This window comes from Streptopelia decaocto (genome assembly GCF_964273445.1).
Source record: "Streptopelia decaocto genome assembly, chromosome: 2".
NCBI classification, from domain to species: Eukaryota; Metazoa; Chordata; class Aves; order Columbiformes; family Columbidae; genus Streptopelia; species Streptopelia decaocto.
In genome coordinates, this window is record NC_138655.1 from 5,222,681 (window position 1) to 5,242,810 (window position 20,130).

At 44.4% G+C, this 20,130-nt stretch overlaps 2 protein-coding genes and 1 long non-coding RNA gene across 9 annotated transcripts in view; 1 reads left to right on the forward strand and 2 right to left on the reverse strand.

The window, feature by feature from the left end:
* Positions 1–11,695, forward strand: part of AGO2 (argonaute RISC catalytic component 2) — a 58,700-nt gene extending 47,005 nt beyond the window's left edge. For all 7 annotated transcript variants that reach the window (XM_082045907.1, XM_082045909.1, XM_082045908.1 and 4 more), the window contains 2 exons: positions 776–975; positions 1,320–11,695. In XM_082045907.1, the coding sequence (XP_081902033.1) occupies positions 776–975; positions 1,320–1,428 (309 nt within the window). In that variant the 3' untranslated portion in view covers positions 1,429–11,695. The remainder of the gene's footprint in view (positions 1–775; positions 976–1,319) is intronic.
* Positions 1–20,130, reverse strand: part of LOC309436619 — a 481,462-nt gene that overhangs the window by 176,567 nt on the left and 284,765 nt on the right. The gene's annotated exons all lie outside the window — the stretch shown is intronic.
* CHRAC1 (chromatin accessibility complex subunit 1) lies at positions 14,905–18,447 on the reverse strand. The gene is made up of 3 exons (XM_082045916.1): positions 18,281–18,447; positions 16,881–17,007; positions 14,905–15,908 (listed from the first exon to the last, which is right to left on the reverse strand). Exons 1-3 carry the CDS (start codon positions 18,413–18,415, stop codon positions 15,763–15,765), a joined length of 408 nt encoding a protein of 135 aa, XP_081902042.1. The 5' UTR covers positions 18,416–18,447; the 3' UTR covers positions 14,905–15,762.

Below are 20,130 nucleotides of genomic sequence, written 5' to 3' on the forward strand. Positions count from 1 at the left end.
AGGGGAAAGGGACCTGGGGGTCCTGGGGACAGCAGGGTGACCATGAGCCAGCACTGGGCCCTTGTGGCCAGGAAGCCAATGGTACCTGGGGTGGATGAGAAGGGGGTGGTCAGTAGGTCAGAGAGGTTCTCCGGCCCCTCTGCTCTGCCCTGGGGAGACCACACCTGGAATATTGTGTCCAGCTGTGGCCCCTCAGTTCCAGCAGGACAGGGAACTGCTGGAGAGAGTCCAGCGCAGGGCAACAAAGATACTGAAGGGAGTGGAGCATCTCCCGTGTGAGGAAAGGCTGAGGGAGCTGGGGCTCTGGAGCTGGACAAGAGGAGACTGAGGGGTGACCTCATTCATGGTTACAGATATATAAAGGGGGAGTGTCAGGAGGATGGAGCCAGGCTCTTCTCGGTGACAACCAGTGATAGGACAAGGGGTAATGGGTACAAACTGGAACACAAGAGGTTCCACTTAAATTTGAGAAGAAACTTCTTCCTGGTGAGGGTGGCAGAGCCTGGCCCAGGCTGCCCAGGGGGGTTGTGGAGTCTCCTTCTGTGCAGACATTCCAACCCGCCTGGACACCTTCCTGTGTAACCTCATCTGGGTGTTCCTGCTCCATGGGGGGATTGCACTGGATGAGCTTTCCAGGTCCCTTCCAACCCCTGACATTCTGGGATTCTGTGAATAGGTACACGGGGAGCAAGGAGGGAGGTTGTTTGCCTTTTTAACAGCAGAAGTAGAAATGGAAGCTGTTTTTGCAGTGCTGACGTGTGTGATCTGCCCCCAGGGAACAAGCAGACCTTCTCACTACCACGTCCTCTGGGATGACAATCGTTTCTCTTCGGATGAGCTGCAGATTCTTACCTACCAGCTGTGTCATACGTACGTACGCTGCACTCGGTCCGTTTCCATCCCCGCGCCGGCCTATTACGCGCACCTGGTGGCCTTCAGAGCCAGGTACCATCTGGTGGATAAAGAACACGATAGGTGAGTCGTGCGGTTTTAAATTCTTGCAGGATTTGAAAGGAAGAAGGAAGGAGATGGGCTTGTTAATTGTGGGGTCAGCGGTACCCTCAGTTTGCAGCCTGAGGGTACATTTGGTCGCACCACTGAATTATATTATGGGAAAAAAGCAGGAGATGTTCCTGTTTGCTTCTGCAGTTGCTTTTGTTTCAGACCTTCAGTGGTGTTGTCAGGGTAATTAACTTCTCCCTGTTCTGTTCACAACAAACGATACAAAAACATTCTATGCAAGCAGAGAGAGATGCAATAAGGCCTTGCTCCCTTCCTCCCCAAACCTCTGTGTTTCTCCCCGCTCCGTTCTCTTCCAGCGCTGAAGGCAGCCACACGTCCGGCCAGAGCAACGGCAGAGACCACCAAGCACTTGCTAAAGCAGTTCAGGTTCACCAGGACACGTTGCGCACTATGTACTTCGCTTGACATGTTTTAATGTTCGGCGACTCCGTACGACACAGAGTTGGATTCACATGAGACCAGCTGCACTTAGACCAACGTTGAGTGATGCATCTTCCCATTTGATTCGCTTTCCCGTTTGCGAGAAAGCCTTCCGTCCAGAATTTCACGCTCCATTCGAAACCGCGTTCTTGTACCAAACCCCGCTGTTGTTGGAAATGTGGTTTGCCAAAAAATCTCTGAGCTGCTCGGTATAAAACAGACCCATATTTTATAATTCAATCAAGAGCTGTGATCTCAGGGCTTAGGGAAAAAACCAACCCAACCCAACCCACAAAATTCCTCGTTCAGTTTGCTATTCATCGAATTGCTTTTAATGAGTCAGAAAGATCTAATTCATACTAAAGTTTGATGGGCTAAAATGCTGCGGATCAGCTTTTAATACAAAGCAAAGCGTTTTTAGACTATTTACAAAGCCTCAATTATTCTAGATGCATTTACAAAACCTTTATTTTCAAAAGCAAAGAGTGGCAAAATTCTGGTTTTCAGCTGTCTTATAAAGATTATTCTCTGTGTGTCTAAGGGCAAATGTATTTTCTGAAGCTTGTTCTTGAATGTTTTTTTTATTGTGCTGCATTTGAAAATGTTTTTCATAGACTAAAGAATTTAAACAAACAAAAAAATGAACTTGTACCTTCAGCTTTCAATAGGTCCAGTTCGATTGGCAAAAGAAAAGGTGCCATTTAAGAAAAAACACAACGTAAAGAGTTTTTTTAAATCATACTGACAGCTAACTTTAGAATTTGTCATACAGGACTGTGACACTTACTTTCCAAAGTCTCTAAAGAATACGGGTCTGTGGTGATAAATACAGTACAATCCTTTTTTCACTGTTGGAGTTAATGTAAATTTTATATATGTTTCACAGTATTAATGTGATAGTCTAGATGCTATTATTTATTTTTATTTACTAAGGAGTGCTCATTATACTTCTGTTCACATATCAAGAATGCTTTGGATTTAGAAATCAAAACCTTCTCGTGGGGACATGACTATTCAACCGCAAAAATATGCAATTGCTGAGTTACATCCAGTGTCTGTTCTAGACCAGCAGAGCAGGTTTGACCTGCGCAGTCCGGAGACGCACACGAGACCAACACTCGACGTCCATTCAAGCACAAAACAATTGTATTTTATTTATATGGTGGATATCGGGGGAGCAGGAGCTCTGGGAGAGGAGCGTTCACTGTTTGTCATTGAGACAGAACTCAGAGAATCTATGCAGTAAAGAGAAATCTTAGAAAACCGAAGTTTACTTACGGAGGGAGGCGAAACTCTCTTCATTATGCATAAGGTCAATAGTAAATGTGAGAGTTTTGACGTTCTCTTAGGAGAAGCATTAATTAAAACTGATGACTAGTCGACAAACTCTTCTGTTAGTTTGCACACTGGGTTCATAAAGAAAACATAGTACACGCGTAAACCATTGCACTAATTACGATGCCACAAGCAGCTTTAGAAGCAAATAGAAAAAGCCCAGGAAACTTGTTGATGCTGACTTGATTGTGTTTATTTTCCATAGGATAACGGAAATATCGTTTTTTAAATCCCATTCTCTTCCGCCGATTCGTTTCGCTTCATCTTTTCTCTTGGCAGATGCTCGGTCGGTGTTTTAACTACATTTACCTCTAGCCAGTGAGATGGGCGAGTAGCTTTAACCAGTACCGAGGTCTGCGCCGCGTCGCGGATAAACCACAACCAGCTGCTGTCGAATAAGCTAAAAAATGCCCAACCTTTGCTGCGTAAAGAGTTTTAGGTACATACATACAAGATCTTCACCTCGTAGCAGTGCGGTGGTTGTCGGTGTTTAGGTGAAATAACAGCGCAAACCCCGTTAATTGTGTTTGTATCATTCTAATTTGGTGGTTGTGCTGCTGGGTCAGATTTTTCTTCTTGGTCGTAGTTCTGTAAATCCAGATTTTGAAGTTCCGTTGGTAGAACAGAAAGCAAATTGCAGGTTGTGTTTTCTATCTTATTGTGTTTCGTACTTACCTCCCGTAACGTTCCCTACAGACCTTTCCCTGGTGGGTATATCGCATTTCTCTGTGCGTTCGTTCGCTTGCGAGATTTCAGTGAAGATTTTAATTCAGCAGAGTTTTCTAGAAGAATTATTTTTTTATATGAATTATTCTTAACAAATAGAAAAAACAAACTATCAACCGTTTTAAGACACCGTTTAGTTTCTTTGCTCTTCATTATGCAGAGACCTCTTGGATGTGAAATCCACCCTCCTCTTCCCTCTCTGCGCAGACGGGGATTGAACGATTTCTCCGAGGGTCAGATGGGGCGAGGGGGGCGGAATCTGTCTTGACCTCAAATCTTAGTGCTGAAGCAGACTCTGGGACTTCACTCTTTCTTATTTAGGGCATGTTCTTGGGGCTGGAGTAGTTGTTGCGGCTTCTTTTGGGGAGGAAAGGAGTATTTGGCAGACCCTGAATCTAGAGCAGCTGTTGTCTGGGTGTCCTTGGAATGATTTCGAGTGGTTTTCCTTCCCTGAGTATGAAGAACTTGGGATGGTTTTTATGCATTTCAGGCTAGGGCCGTTTTTACCTTTTAGAGACCTTCTTAAACCTCTAATAGCGCTGATTATTCATGGCTTGATTCCTCCCCATTTCCTTTCCCCTTCCTCTCCCTGTAAGCACTGAATTAGTGGATAATTTAAAGCATTTTCTAAAACAAATATATTGACTAAATATATCCTTTGGAAAGCAGCTAGCAGCTATCTTTCTGGCAATATTTTGAATATAAATGACGTATTTTAAAATGTCTCCTATCCAAAAAAAAGCCACCACAAACACCTAAAACCCTATTTTTTTTCTCTTTCCCCCCCCTTTACCTCCCACTTGTCCTTCCAGAACAGCAATATCTCAGGTAAACTCAAAGCTCAAGACGTCTCTTATCTCACACACATTCCTGCTGTCGAAGTCGCGGTTATAACCACTACGTCGCTATGCAGCTCAGGTCAGCAATAACCAAATGCACGTTACGCTCCGGTAGTTCTTTTTTAACTTATATTTCATTTTTCAGCCCGTCCGAAGGAGTTGTCTGACTCCTGTTGCAAAAAACAAGAGCGCAAAAACCTCACCCCTTCCATTCCTCTTGCTCTTCGTTGCGTCCCTTCGCTCAAACTCGACCATCGGTGCAGTCGATCCTGGTGCTGAGCAACCTGAAAACTCACAAGATCTCGTTCCCGTCACAGGCGCGGTGGTCAAACTGAGCACCATTGGTATTTGACAGTATTTCTATTGTTTTAAAGGAGAGATGAACAGATATTAAGGAGGAAATGTCAATATAACACGTCCAGTCCGCCTCTTGTAGAGCCCAGGAGGCAGAGTTGACTCAATCCTGTTGTGAAATGCTGGAATTAGGTGGATTTGTCTCTGCTTATTGGAGTTGTTGGCGTTGGAGAGAGAGCCCTATGCAACCTCAACACTTATAGTTTGTATATATGCACTGATGTACAGAGTGAGATCACTCGTCTTTATTAGAACTTGCTTTGGGTTAGAACATTTCTGCAACCGTCTTGAGTTACAATCCGTGCTCTTCTGTGTTACAGAAGCTTTGGTGTGTTCGTCTTGTTTCTACATCTGTCAGGTTTGGGGTGAGCGACAAAGGTGTCGCGGCTTAATCTGCTGGAGCCAGCGTGAAAAACGTACAGGCAACTATTACGCTTCAACAAGAAATCTGTCATCAGTATTTCTGATCTTCACCCAGGCAAAAAGGTTGTGAAGGTTTAGCTTTAATACTGACTCTCTCAATAACTCCCGCGGCCTTTGTCCGTTCTTAAGTTGCGTTCAGCTGTTGTCGATTGTTTTTATAATTAAGACAAGAGAGAACGTTTCCATGAGGATTTTAAATGGAAATTGAGGTTTGTGTCGCTTTCCGAGAAGCCCGAAGTTTCTAATCAAGTTAATGCTTCTGAAGCTTCGATCTAAAACCTCACGTGTTTGTGCCCTAGGGTTTTCTATTAAGTAGGAGATTGTGGTTCTACAAGCTGCGCTTATTCCAAATTACAACTACTAGAAATGCAGGACTGGGACCTTTGGAGATTTGGATCGACACACTTGTCTCTTCATATAATGCAGGGAGCATCTCTGCTGGCACAGATAACCCATAAGGGACTATTTTCTTTTCTCCTTAAATATCTATTTTACACATTAAAGAAACGAATGTAAAACAGAAGTTCTCAGTCAGTATTTCTCACGCTCCATACCAGACTTTATTTTCCAATTCCTTTTAATCCACTTCTACAGTAGCATCTCTGTATATTTGTCTTGCCTGCTTTCTCAATTTCTAATGCAGGACTGTACGTTATTTTTTACTTTTATATTGCATTTGCTAACACGCTTCTCGATGCATACGCGCAGTCTTTTCTAAGGAAAACTTCAAATAGAAGGTAATTGCACTGATTTATTGGTTTTTTTTAAAGTCCCTTTTTACTGTAAGACTTTTATTTTGCATCTGCTGTAGGTGTTGGAGAAATACTGTAAATAGTGCTACGTATAGCGAATACTGAAGTGCTGTGGATACCATTCCTTGGCGTTGTATTTTTCCCAATACTGCCGGATTTTACAGTATCGAGATACGAGATTTGGGGGTTAAACGTTATTCTTTCTGTTTGCGTTATGCTACAAATCCAAGGGCACCGTTGCTTTATTACAGCGGAAATATTTAGGGTTCATCTGCATTTATAAGATATTTCTTCCTTCTCCGTGTGTATTATTCCCACGCCATAAAAATACAGTTTTTCAGCTGCCAATGTGCAACATTCAGATGCCAATTTTTGATATAATCGATAAATAATAGAGTTAATGTAATATCTGGACTATCAACTGCAGCTGTCGCGTTTTCCTCAATCCTTCCAGCGTTTTATTCTTGTGTTGTATGAAGAACTAGTGGGATAATGAATTTGGGATCCAGGTTCCAAGGTCTTGCTCTTGTTGAGCGCGGCGGATGTTTTAGGGCTCTGGACTCAGCAATAGTGTAGTTGCCCATGAAAAGCCATCGATCTCCTGCCCATCAAAAAATGCCTTCTTGTTAATTCTATAACCCTCCAAAACAGGAAGGACCCAAATTCCAGCCCTTTTGGGATGCGAAATACCAGGTATTACCTCCCATTTCTGAGGGTTAACAGCTGGATTTATTCCTCCGAGATGGTTTAAATCGGAGGGACACGTGGCGTTGTGCGCACGTGTGTGCTCGGCATGGCGCTCCATCTGTTTTATTTCATGTGTTTCAGTTGCTTTCTTAGTGTTCTTTTTTTTTTGCCTGAAGTGTTAATATGAATGTAACGGCTTGGCCAAATCACTACAAAAGGTGATTTTGGGATAGTCTCGCAGGTGCAGTTCAAGGCTACCTCCCGCAGAGATATTAATCCTCCAAGTGAGCCAAAATGCGCCGAACAAACTGTATTTTTACCGTATTATTTCTAGTGGTGCCATGATCTGGGGCGGCCGCTCCTCGCTCCTTTTGTCTTCCCTTTGTGGCTCGTGTCGATGCAAAGTATTCAGAGAAGACGCGGCAAATGGCACGTTGGGCACGTTGGGGTTTGCGTGCCCCCCTCCGGACCCCGTTCCCTTCCGTGCTGTTGTTTCCCCATGAAAAATGAGTTTGCAGTTTAGCCGTTGGCCCAAAAATGTCGCGCTTTGGACTGAGAAATGACACGAAGCTGCTCGAAATGGATTTGGAACCCGAGGCAAAAATGATCTATCAATATTTGGGTTTAAATCAGTGCACGCAGACTAAAGGTGCTTTAAGTAACCTGCAATGAAACTGTAGAAAACTGTATTAATCCATCACGTTTCGTTTACAACAAAGCCAAACGAGCTTCCTCATGTTGTAATTAACCACTCTGCTGACAGAAATGCTCCACTGAAGCGCAACATGCTGGCGTGTGGCTTCCTTTCAGTTTTTTCTTAATTTAAAAGTAACTGGGCTTAAGTTTGAGATTATATACTATAGTTCGTTATCGTAATCTTTGAGTATAGACACTAACGAGGTTTATTGGCGGCAGTTGTGACTTTGTGGAAGCCAATTCTCATTGAGTAGACACTATGGCTGTGGCCAGGATGAGATGGAGCTGAGATAATGAGGCCAGGTGAAACATTTTCCTACAAAACCACTAATTAAGCGCTTGTTAAGGTGTTTACTAATTATACTCTTGGTTTTCAACCATGGCAGACGCATCTTAAAACAACCTGTGGCTGCTCTTCGACCGACCTACCTGTGTTGTTTCAAAAAGTCCTATATTTGCATTACAAATCTTTATGAGAGGGCGTATTCATTTTGACGTGGCTTTACGAGCGCACAGATTTATGATGATGATGATGATGATTATTATTATTATCCCTGCCACATTTTGGATGTACTGCTGTCTGCTTTAGTTTTGATGTTTTCCCCTCTTCTTTAAGCACAAATGAAATACCTGCTGGAATAACTACAATCTAATCAGCAGGGATTTACAGATGCTACACTGCAACCAGCTGAGGAATTAGCCCCAAAATACTAATTTAAAGCTTTTTGGTCATTTTATGGGTTTTTTTGAGTGCGCTTGGCAAGCAGGAATAGCGGAAAGGTCAGTGAGCAAGACTGGGAGTTTGGATTTGCTTTGTTAGGTTGGATTTCCTGCCAGAAAAACAAAACTACATTTAATATGGACTCTGGTCTGTATTTATCAGCTTTTCTTTAAATCTGTGAAGCTTCACTCACGCCGCTATATGGAAAATGGCACGTTTTTGCTCACCATATATTTGCCCCGCAATCTCAGCGATCGACTCGTGCCCATCGCGTCTCAACGCAACATCCAAAGACATTTCTTCCTAGATTTCACCCAAGTTAATTCTGTTAATTATATATATTTATATAAACCTTGATTTTGTTGGTCCTGATACGTTTTCTCATGGAACGGAGCCCATAAATCGCTCACCTTATTTACAAACTTGGTAATCCTGGTTTGGGGCAGTAGAAATAATTTGGGGGGGGGAAGGATTAGATATTATGTGCTTTTCTTTAAGGGGGTTTATTTAATAATCCCCAGTAGGCCATTTGGGAAAGGATGGGATTTGTTTAGGGGGAAAAGAGGAAAAAAAGTGATAAGAAATAGTTTAAAAAGGCATAAGTTTCAGAAGTATAAATGGTGAAAAATCAAATTTTAAGATTGGGTGCAATGAGGACGTATATTTGGCAAAGTTATGTGATCTCCTGAGGAGCGGTACCACTTATTTTCTGTGATTTGTTGATAAATCTTAGTAGATATATATAAATATATATGTATATATATATATAGAGAGAGAGAGATCTATCTATCTAGATATCTAGATAGATAGATATCTAGATAGATAGATAGATATCTAGATAGATAGATCTCTCTCTCTACATATATATATAATGTGTGTATGTGTATCCATATATGTGTATATACACACACATTAGTGAAAGGAAAGTGGGACAGTTTATAGACTATTTATAAAAGATATAAAGGTGGCGTTTATTGGGAATAATAAGCACAATTCCCCAGGTTTCCACAGGACTTCATTAGTTTGTCACAAACCCCTCCAAATTTCGGGCAGTTCCTAAATCCAAGGTGCCCATTTCTGTGCAGCAAAGTGGTTAATGTGACGGAAAGCAGAATGTATTGATGAAATAAGTGAAGGGCCTCGAGTGGTACTAAAGGCGTCCGTGCGCGTGTCGAGCTCTATTAAAACGTCATGCGCTCGCGATACAAAAAGCAGACGCAGAAACATGCTGGGTGGAGTTTCCCATGCGGGGTTTAAACGCCGCTTTGTGGCTTCGCGCGAATACGTGGGCCTTAAATCGAGCCTTAAAACCATGAGTTTGGCCCATTTTGCTCGGAGGAGGGTTTAATAAGAGGAGGGTGTTGCTGTAAGGCTGAACTAGTTAAGAAGGAGATTTTCTCACCTGAGAAATGAAGGGAAACGCGTCGGTCTCTGTGTAGCGACTGACGGCTCGAGGCGCTGCCTCTTGCTCAAATCTCAGCTTCTCTTTATTATTATTATCATTATTATTATTTGGTTGAACATATTCTCCTCCCCCCCACTAAGAAATATCTGCCTGAAGGAGGATTGCGATTTAACACTTAGAATTTCCACCCAAAAACCTGCTTTTGAGTTCAGATAGTGCCATTGTTCTCCGCTTCTTCCGACTGACGTAAAATCCTTAAGAACATTGGAAATAGAGGCGAATCGAGTGTTGCGGACCCAGCTTCCTTGCTTTTCTGTTCCTTTCCCATTTGGATCTACCTCATTTAACCAGTTGGGTGCTATTTCCTCATATTGACATTGGCAAAAGCGACCAAACCGCGTGGAACGTCCGCGAACCAAAACCTCTGGCTTTATTCTGCGGAGACAACCATATTGGATTTGAGTTGGATTCTTTGTGCCTTTGTGTTTTGTTTTGTTTCTCCCAGTGCGTAACAATCAAAAGTCGTCTTGTAATTAAAACCAGCAAATGAATCTTAACCGCAAAGTGGTAAAAAGAAAGAAATTGAGCAAATCTTAAATATTTTTCGGTGTATCAAGTCGTAAAATGTACAATATTACAGCAGAACTAGGCAAAGAGAAATACCCAATAAATATATCATCCCGACCCTTAATAAATACATCTGTGTATCTATATATGCACACATATAATACCCAATATTTGTGTGTGCATATATATATATATACACATATATACATATATATATATATATAAAAAATGAAGGGATACACGTGTAAGGGTAACGGAATAAAACGTCACGGACTTTTCCACTGTTTTGTATGTAACAGTTTACAACTCTGTGTAAGTTTTTCTACTACGTGAACCTTTTTTACTTACAAAGTTTCAGTTGTGAAATGCTCTGATTTTTTGAAGTTTAAACAAGAAATAAAGACTTTTTACCAGTACCTAATGCAGAAGGGGAAATCTTGTTTTCTCTCAAATTGTATTTAGTTGAAATACTAAAGGAAAATAATCTATATGTGGAGTCGTATAAGCGCCGACATTCCGTCGCGGCAGGAATTCCTAAGGCTGCACAGAGACTCGAACGAAAGGAAAAACGCCTCTGGTCAATGTTTTTATAAACCCGCTCCATCAGGTCTGGACTTACTTAAGCTCTATTTTCTAAAGCCTGATCATCCTTTGATATGCTGCAGAGAAATTATCAGCATGGTTGCACTTTCTCAATAGTAACGGCCGCCCTGCGATTGGCTCGTGATAAGGACTTTAGTTTTATAACAAAACAAATAGTACTTTGGGCAGAAGGTAATATTTATATAGGTACCTCAAGAGAAAATAAAAAGAGCCTGAATATGCTGCATTTTGTTCCTTTAACATTTTCCATGTAGCATTTGTTTGCTTTGTTATTATTTTTGTAGGTTACTAGCTACCTGTTTTTGCTTTGGGGGACCCTCATTAGTCGTTTTCCGTCGATCGCGGTGAATTTTCCGTCGATCTCGATGGGTTTTCGGTCCATCTTGTAGAACGCGGCGTCCTCGGTTTCACGCGGCCGGGCGGGACGGGGTTTGCCAGCAGGAATAACGCGTCACGTAGGTGTCGGGACGCGGACGCCGCGAAAACAGACGCCACGTGTTCCTCATTCCGAATATCTCGTCGTCGCTCGTGCCGCTTTCTCGACTCTTTTCTCCATCCTGAGCTTATTAAGAGAGGGAAACCAAGCGCACCAACGCGCCCCGTTGCTCTGTGTTTGCGGGCGACGGGGACGCGGTGCCGCTTTGGGCAGGAGCTGTTCCCCGTGCGGTCCCGTTCGCTGCTGTGAACGCATCGTTTGCTTCTTAATTGCCATAAAAATCTACAAATAGGCGGATTTGGGGAGTTTCTTAGATGAGAACTGTTGAAGGAAGCTTCAAAGGCTGTGAAACTGAGCATTTATTGTCATGTTTGTATTTTTTTCAGCTTAGGTGGGTCCTTTTCCAAGTTTGTTTTACAGCTTGCAAGGTTAAAATAGTTTGCACTACTTTTGCAATAAACTCATGAAAAAAAACCTAACAGTTTCTGTTTTGGTTTCTTACTGTATATATATATACAACTAATACTAAAGATTTAGCGTAGTGTTTTTCACCTCAAAACGTTAAGACTTGTAAAAGGCTCAGAATCCTGTAATTCCTGACAAAATAAAAAAAGAATGATGTGAATGATATTTTATAAAGTTATTTTGTATGGTGTCAATTTTGTTTTGCCTCATAGTATGTCAATAAAATACGATTCCTCATCTTTACACGCTTCCGTTTGATGGCTTTTTATTTAATGTGGCCTAAATCCACGGTGAGCAGAGTGGTGGAAGCTGCTGAATTGCTGCTAAATGTAGAAATGGGTGAAAAGTCCCTGTGTGTTCCGCAAACAGCACTGATGTTCCAGCCCTGACGCCGCGTTTTCCTCTCTGCCACCGCTCAGAGTCGAATCTAAGATCATGGATTGCTTCGACTGCTTCACAAGTTATAATCCTGAATATATATTCCTACAATTTTTAAATAGAAAACAAGTCCTTGGTGTTGACTATAAAGCGTCGAGCAAAGAGGGATAGCAAACAATCGCAGGTTTGCTGAGGACAGGGAACTGCTGGAGAGAGTCCAGCGCAGGGCAACCAAGATGCTGAAGGGAGTGGAGCATCTCCCGTGTGAGGAAAGGCTGAGGGAGCTGGGGCTCTGGAGCTGGACAAGAGGAGACTGAGGGGTGACCTCATTCATGGTTACAGATATATAAAGGGGGAGTGTCAGGAGGATGGAGCCAGGCGCTTCTCGGTGACAACCAATGACAGGACAAGGGGCAGTGGGTACAAATTGGAACACAAGAGATTCCACTTAAATTTGAGAAGAAACTTCTGGTGAGGGTGTCAGAGCCTGGCCCAGGCTGCCCAGGGAGGTTGTGGAGTCTCCTTCTGTGCAGACATTCCAACCCGCCTGGACACCTTCCTGTGTAACCTCATCTGGGTGTTCCTGCTCCATGGGGGGATTGCACTGGATGAGCTTTCCGGGTCCCTTCCAACCCCTGACACTCTGTGATTCTGTGAGCTCCCAACGCTGCAAACACTGATTAGTTTTACTCAATACTCAATCCTTTCCAGGCGGAGCTTTATTGGTGAAAACAAATCGCGGTTACTGGTTTTTAATGGCAAAGAGCTTTGGTGAACGTGAGGCCTCGGAGGTGGTTGTGGTGAATTTTGGCAGCTCTCAGGTCCCCATGGAGGACTCTGGCTGAATTGAGTCCCAAAGGGCGTTTGAGTTCTTGTGGCCTCACTAATCGACAGAATATGTTCATCATCCCACAGGAAAATCCTAAGAGGCATGAAATATGATGATTTATACTTAGTAACCACACTTCTTTTGGCTTTTTTTTTTTTAACATCTCACAAGCTGGTGGAAAAAAGTAGAACGATGTGTAAAATGACAGATTCACCCTGGAAAGTGACCCCTGGCCTGCGTTGGGCTGTATAAAAATCGCTGAACACCTTAAACAGGCAGTGATAGACCCAGCAGGACCCGCAGGAACGTTCAGCAACTGCAAAAAGTGGGGAGAAAAAGCCCTGAGCTGTAAAGGGAGAAGCGTGAGATAATGGCTTTTTCTTGCTTTCTCAGTTGTTTTGAGCTGTAGGGTTCAGGTAAATTATCCAGTTGCAAAGTAAGACATGGGCGATTTGCTTTATTTTGTTCAAATGTTCCTCAGTGGCTTTCAGAGCAGCCTGAGGAAGCTCATGTTAAATGATGCGGTTTTAGCTGGCGCTTTATAATCGCTCCTCAATGTGGTTTTCGATTTACTGCAAGGGATGAAGGAGGCCGGGGGGTCCGTCCCTTGGAATCTTGTCCTGGTATCTTGCTGTATTCATTACTCTTATTTGCACATCAGGTATCACCTGAACTATATTTCCTTTAGTGTGTAGCCCAGTGTTAACTTGCTCTTTTGCCATTTCTGGTTGCAGAGGGTGGACCTTGGGGCCAGGTGCTCAATCCCTTTCCTCAACAGGACAGAGGGAGAAAGAAAGGAACAAGAAGCTCATGGGCTGAGGTAAAGAGAGGGAGATCGCTTATCAATTACTGTCACGGGCAAAACAGACTCGATTGATGGAAAATTAATAGAATTTACTGTCAAGTAAAATAGAATTAGATGGTAAAAAGCTGAGTAAAACATTAAAATCTTTCCCAGTTCCCACCCTCACTCCCGACTGCTCCCTGAGGGGCTCAGGACATGAAGCACCGTTGGGTGTTTTGGGGAGACCAGAGCAGATGCTGCAGGAATGGGGTGATCGGGGGACAATGAGGAGAAACTCGTAGGAGCGCTGCATCCTCGTGGCTTTCCTTGTGTGCGTCCTTCCTTCCAGCACAGCTCCTCCACCCAACCACCGCCCGCTGGAGTTTGTCTTTCCCTCCTAATTGTGTCTTTCATGTGACACTCAAAGACACCAGTTGTGTAGAGCCTCAGAATTCCTGGTCTGTGCTTGCTCCTTCTCCCCAGGTGCAGCGTTCTGCAGCCCGGCCGTGGTCGTACCAGCTCTCCTCCTGAGCGCTCTGCTTCAGCTCAGGCTCTGGAGGTGCCGCTTGGGCTCCAAGTCCGGGGCGGCAAGGACACGTTCCTCTCTGCCAGGAGTGAAGGCGGCTCGCAGGACAACGCGGCACGGCAGCCTCCGGTGTGGGACACCTCTGAACGCTGTGGGCGCAGCCCAGGTATGTGGATAACGTTGTCAAGTGCTGCACTGGCCTCTTGCTCAGGCTCTACAGAGGGATCTGGACCAGTCCCTAAGAACCTCATCTCCGCATCTTTTAAGCCCTCCAGGGATGGTGACTCCACCACTGCCCTGGGCAGCCTGTTCCAATGCCTGACAGCCCTTTCTGGGAAGAATTTTTCCTAATATCCAATCTGAACCTTCCTGGTGCAACTTGAGGCCATTTCCTCTCCTTCTGTCACTTGTTACCTGGGAGAAGAGACCAACCCCCTCCATGCTCCAAGCTCCTTTCAGGCAGTTCAGAGATCAGAAGGTCTCCCCTCAGCTCCTGTTCTCCAGCTGAACCCCCCAGGTCCCTCAGCCGCTCCCATCACACTTGTGCTCCAGGCCCCTCACAAGCTTTGTCACCTCCTCGGCACTCTCTCTAGTATTTCAATGTCCTTCTTATGGTGAGGGGCCCAAAACTGAACACAGGATTCGAAGTTTGGCCTCCCCAGTGCCCAGGACAGGGGGACGGTCACTGCCCTGGTCCTGCTGGCCAAACCAGTGCTGGTACAAGCCAGGATGCTGGTGGCCTCTTGGCCACCTGGGCACACACTGGCTCATCTGGGTCACTTGTTGCTCAGACTGACCCAAGACTATTCAAAGCATCACAGAGCCTTTTGTCCCCCATTCCTTCCTGGAAAGATGAACAGCGAGCACCCCAGGCTTGTACACTGATCACATATGTGACGGAAGCCGGGAAGAACTATAGAAAGTCTCTGCATCAATTGTCACTTTTCATACAAAAGATTTATTTTAAAAAGTTGCATATAAAGTTCTACACAGGACGGTGATCATTTTTACCATAAAAAAAGAAACAAAATAAATGAAAAATCCAGCTCTGTCACTCACATGGTAGAAGGGTTTCTCATTCTCAACAATCCACATCTAAGACTGCAGTGTGTGTTCTGGTAGAACACCACAAACAAACCGCAGGAGTTCATTAGAGAAAAAAGGTTCCAGATGTACATATTTACATAGTTATTTCACACCTGTACTTTTTACCACCACAGAACCACCTCAGCATTTAGAATGGATCTCATTCTCCACCCTGTTTCTGTGCCAATGTGGCTATTTCGGCTGTGTTACAGAAGTAGCTGTTTTTGCAGACTTAATGGTCTTGGTCCACTGCTAATGCCCTGGCACTGCTCTGGAAGACAGAAGGAGGGTGTGATCAGTTACTGGCTCCCCAAGGAGTAGACACGGTGTAAAACACCTCCCCTCATCTTCTGCTCTGAGGAGAAACACAAACTGACTTCTAGTCAAAGGGTAGAAGAGCTTCTGGACTGAAAGCTGCCTGTCAGAAAATTTAAATTTGGACAATGATTGTCTGAAGGAGTAATTTTTAAATCACCTGAGCGAGTTCTGCTGGCAGATCGACATGAGGTCTTCTCACCCCACCACGGTTCTGAGGGGAGAATTCCACTCTTCAGCAAGTATAAAGTTCGGTTTCTAAACTTCTTAAACAAAGCAAAAGCAGATGGCTCAGTACATAAATAGATCCAGCATCTGGATTCTCAGTCACAAAAAGAACATCCTTTACACAACAGAAAATGGATCAGCTATTAAGCAATTCCCCATTGGTTTTAAGATCCAACATCTTCATCAACAGTTACATCTTCATTGTCTTCTTCCCCATCCTCTTCATCATCTTCCCCCACTTCTCCATCTCGCTTCTCTTTTTCCAGCATTTTTAGGTATTTGCTAGCTAGGATCTTCTTGGGCAAGATATCTGGAAGGGAGAATCGTTTCTTTTGTAGTCAGTTGAACACTTATATTGTCTCATTAATCCTGTTGCATCCATACCAGTGACAAAATGAATTTGGAAAGAGGTTTTGTTAAAAACATCATTATTTAAGTGAATAACCAGGTAAGCCAGTCTGACCTGTACAGCTGTGTGAAGAGGGAATTACCTACTTATGGTACAAGTAAGTAAAGATAAGGAATATATTTTACAACTGCTTACTGGCAACTGGTTGTACTATCTGCTCGTACATTATTTATTGGATGTACAATAGTGCTCAGTTACTCAACTGCCTGAGATTCATCTCATTTATATCCTGTAAAACGTTTTTCTGCATTAAGGTAAGACACTTGTTCAGGGTGATAACAACAGACATGAGACAAAGCAGAACAGCGTGCTCTGAAGGTGTGTCCACGGGGAACCCCGAGAAACCCCGGCCTAAGAATATCTTGTTCTCGACCTATGTCCTATGCCAGTGCCTTTTCTGAGCTAAGCGTCACAGCAAAAATCCAAGTATGAGTACAAACTGTGTGCACACAGGCATGTGTGTGCACATATATATGTGAGGAGAGAGGAACCATCTAACAAATGACTTTGAGAAACAAGACACAGAGATTTAAACACATAACTTTGGAGCCACATAGTTTCTCACATAAAGATGTGCAGTGTTCTTGCTTTATAGGCTGAAAGCTTTCAGATGGAGTTGCTGGAATTTAAGACAGGCTTAAGGCAAAACGCTGAGAACTAATTAGCCTTGTATAATTTTGAAGCACCAGAAAAATCCCCATTCACAAAGAAATGTTTTCAGTGATGTAGTTTATGAGTTCCAGTTGAACATTATACAGGAAATTAACAACCAGGAGAATTGTGTCCTCATAAAACAAATGAATAAGAGCAAAATTTCTTTTTTTTTTTTTTTAATCACACTACATACTGGATTCACCATCACGCTATAGATACCTGCAAGGAACTGGAAGGTCTCACACTCCTCTGCTGTATGAGACAGGTCACTGTAAGTCAGAGCGTTCTTCTCCTTGCCTCTGCCATGCTTGTAGGAATGTGTAGCCAAATACTGAACAAAAAGCTCCTAAAAAATTAAAACAAAAGAATCAAACTATGCATTCATGCCTATAGTTGGCAATTTTCTTTAATTCCTTAATTAATTCAAGGTGCAGCCTCACCTATCATCTATAGGAAAGCCTTGGCCTTATGTACTGGGAAAATTCTATATAAGCTAATAATAACAAATTGCCACTAACAAACTGCCTTTATTTTCCAACTAATAGGATTCTTTATGAGTACATCCCTTTCTACCCTAAATTCTACACAAATTATTCTTCCATTAACAAGCTGACCATTGCACTCTATGATCTTGAGGGCATCTCCCACCCAAAATGATCCTGTGATTCCCTCTCATGCTAAGTAGTGATGGAATTAGTTGCCTTAGCAGAATCCTTACCAATACAACACAATTGTTTGTGTAGGTGAGGCTGCACCTTAATTCCTGTTTAAAGACACAAATGCCATATTTAAGTGTGTATATGCTGGTCACTTTGTGGAGAGACCCATTTGTTTCAGAAGAGCCTCAGCTCAGGGTACGGTTGCATCTCCTTGCAGCACTGACCGTAGATTTAGGTTCTAGTATGCAACTTAATTTATATTGATCTCTTTAACGCTTTCCACAGCGCAGCAAATGACACTTGGGATACTGAGGGCTGTGAAGCTGGTGAAGGGTTTGGAGAGGAAGCCGTATGAGGAGCGGCTGAAGTCACTTGGTTTGTTTGGCCTGGAGAAGAGGAGACTGGGGGGAGAGCTCATGGTGGTTACAGCTTCACCACACGGGGAGGAGGAGCAGGCACTGATCACTCTTTAGTGACCAATGACAGAACCCAAGGGAATGGCAGGAAGATGTGCCAGGGGAGGTTCAGGCTGGACATGAGGAAAAGGTTCTTCACCCAGAGGGTGCTGGACACTGAACAGGCTCCCCAGGGAGGTGTCACAGCCCCAAACTTGACAGTGTTCAAGAAGAGACTGGACAACGTCCTCAGACACACGGTGTGAACTGTGGGGTGTCCTGTGCAGGGACAGGAGTTGGACTCGATGATCTTGCAAGTCCCTTCCAGCTCAGGACATTCTATAATCAGAAAGCAGCCAGATACCTTTTCCACACAGGTTAATTTATCGTAATGGACAGGGGTGGACACAAGAGCTCTGGGAACTCAGCCGGACGGGACGATGCCCCAGACAAACCCCTTTTGGGAGCCCGGCGCGGGCCGTGGTACCTCAGGGAGGCCCAGGCCCGGCGCGGCGGGAGGAGCGGGGTCGGCCCTGAGGGAAGGGAGGGAGGAGGGAGCCGGTACCGTGGCTTTGGCGGTGAGGAACAGCGCGTCCTGGTTGATGCTGGACACCTCCGGCGAGCTCTTCATGATCACGCGGATCCGCGACAGCGGCAGCGACACCAGCCTGTTCTCCCCGCCGCTCAACCGCGCCGCCATCTTTCCCCCCCCGCTGGGGCTCCAGCCCTTCATCCCCAGCCCGGCGAGCGCTGGGGCAGCCGCCGCCGCAAAGCCCGCTGGGAGTTGTAGTCTCCGTCCGCCAGGGAGGACCCCGAGCGCTGCTGGCGGCGCGTCGCGGCGGGACTACAACTCCCATGAGGCTCAGCGCTCGGCGGGAGGACTACACGTCCCACGGGGCACCGCGCCCGGCCCGCCCGCTCGTCCCTGTGGCGGCACCGCGGGGGTACGGGGACGCTCTCGGGGCCCGGCTGCCGGTTCGCTCGGGTCCCCTCGCGTTTCCACAGCCCGGTGCCGGCCCCAGCAGGGGCCTCAGGGCTTCCCTTGCTCAGCCTCCCAGCGTGGGCCTTGGCCCCCGCTGAGCGCCTGAGTTTGGGGAACTTTTTAATGGCAAATAGGCCCGTCTTGTATTTATTCCAATTACAGGCCAGTGGCTACAGAATTAAGTCAAACTGTAATTAGAGGCTGGTAAACACCTCTCCCCGCTGTAGTACAGCTGAAGGGAATGGTGTCTGGTGTATTGAGGTGCAGAGCGCACATGTAAACTATTCAGTGATGATGGGCCTGTGTGTTCATTATTAACACATTCCCCACATACGCAGAATATTTAACCTGCGTGTTCACCATGTAGATGTGAAAAACGCAGTTGTGATTCGTGCTAAGATGTTTAATGTTTACAGATATAACCAAATGAGGCACGGGCTCTGAACCTGGAAAAAGGTGGGTAAGTTCTATGTAAAAAGTTATGAAACTTGCTTATGAAGTTATATAGTTATATATATAGTTATATATATAGAGGGAACTAACATTTTAAGGGTTAACTAAACATATAATGGGTGCCTGCTAACGAACTAACACTTTAAGGCTTAGCCACACAATAAATGCTTAGTTTAGAGCTTTATGTTAAGAAGAACAGAACCCCATCGAATGCCAAGATAAGAAGTTTTACTGCTGTAAACTTGAGGAGACAAGATAACGAAGATTTACAGCAAAAGGGGGCGCCAGTCTGGTTTCAATCGACTTGGCAGCTTGGGTCCCAGTCAATTCAACATAATGAGCCAAAGGTAAAAAGTTCACTGTGATGAAGCTGAAGGAGCCTTCATCCAAAGACCCCCAAAGACCCCTCCTCAAATTCACCAAGTGGCACTGAGCAGGCGCAACAGGGGAGGGTCTATGGAAATGGTTATCTGAGACTCATTTTAATCAGAAGCGGGGAAAGGTTATGAATGTGTATAGGCGTTCCTGGGGTCATTATGAATATGTAACACCTTACCGTATTTAAGCACACTTCTTATTGTTTAAAGGTGTGCGTGTTGGGCGGAGCGAATCCCCCGTGCACCCAGCGCTGTTTTGCTTATGCTCTAATGAACACATGTTTAAGGAATACAAGGAATTGGATTAAATGTTGTTTATCCATAGAAAAAGCGTAAGTTATTTATTTCATAGATAACTTGTAACATGGTGTCAGCCTAGACCTCCTGAAGGCAACAGGGGTTTTGCTGCTGTTGTCTCCAGAAGTTTGTGCCTGTTTGGGTAAGAAATGATGACACAGAGTTTGCATTTCGTTAATGGTTTTAATCAAAAGTTTCTAACATGCTTTAGAAACAATTGTGTTGTATTGGTAAGGATTCTGCTAAGGCCACTAATTCCATCGCTACTTAGATGAGAGGGAATCACAGGATCATGTTGGGTGGGAG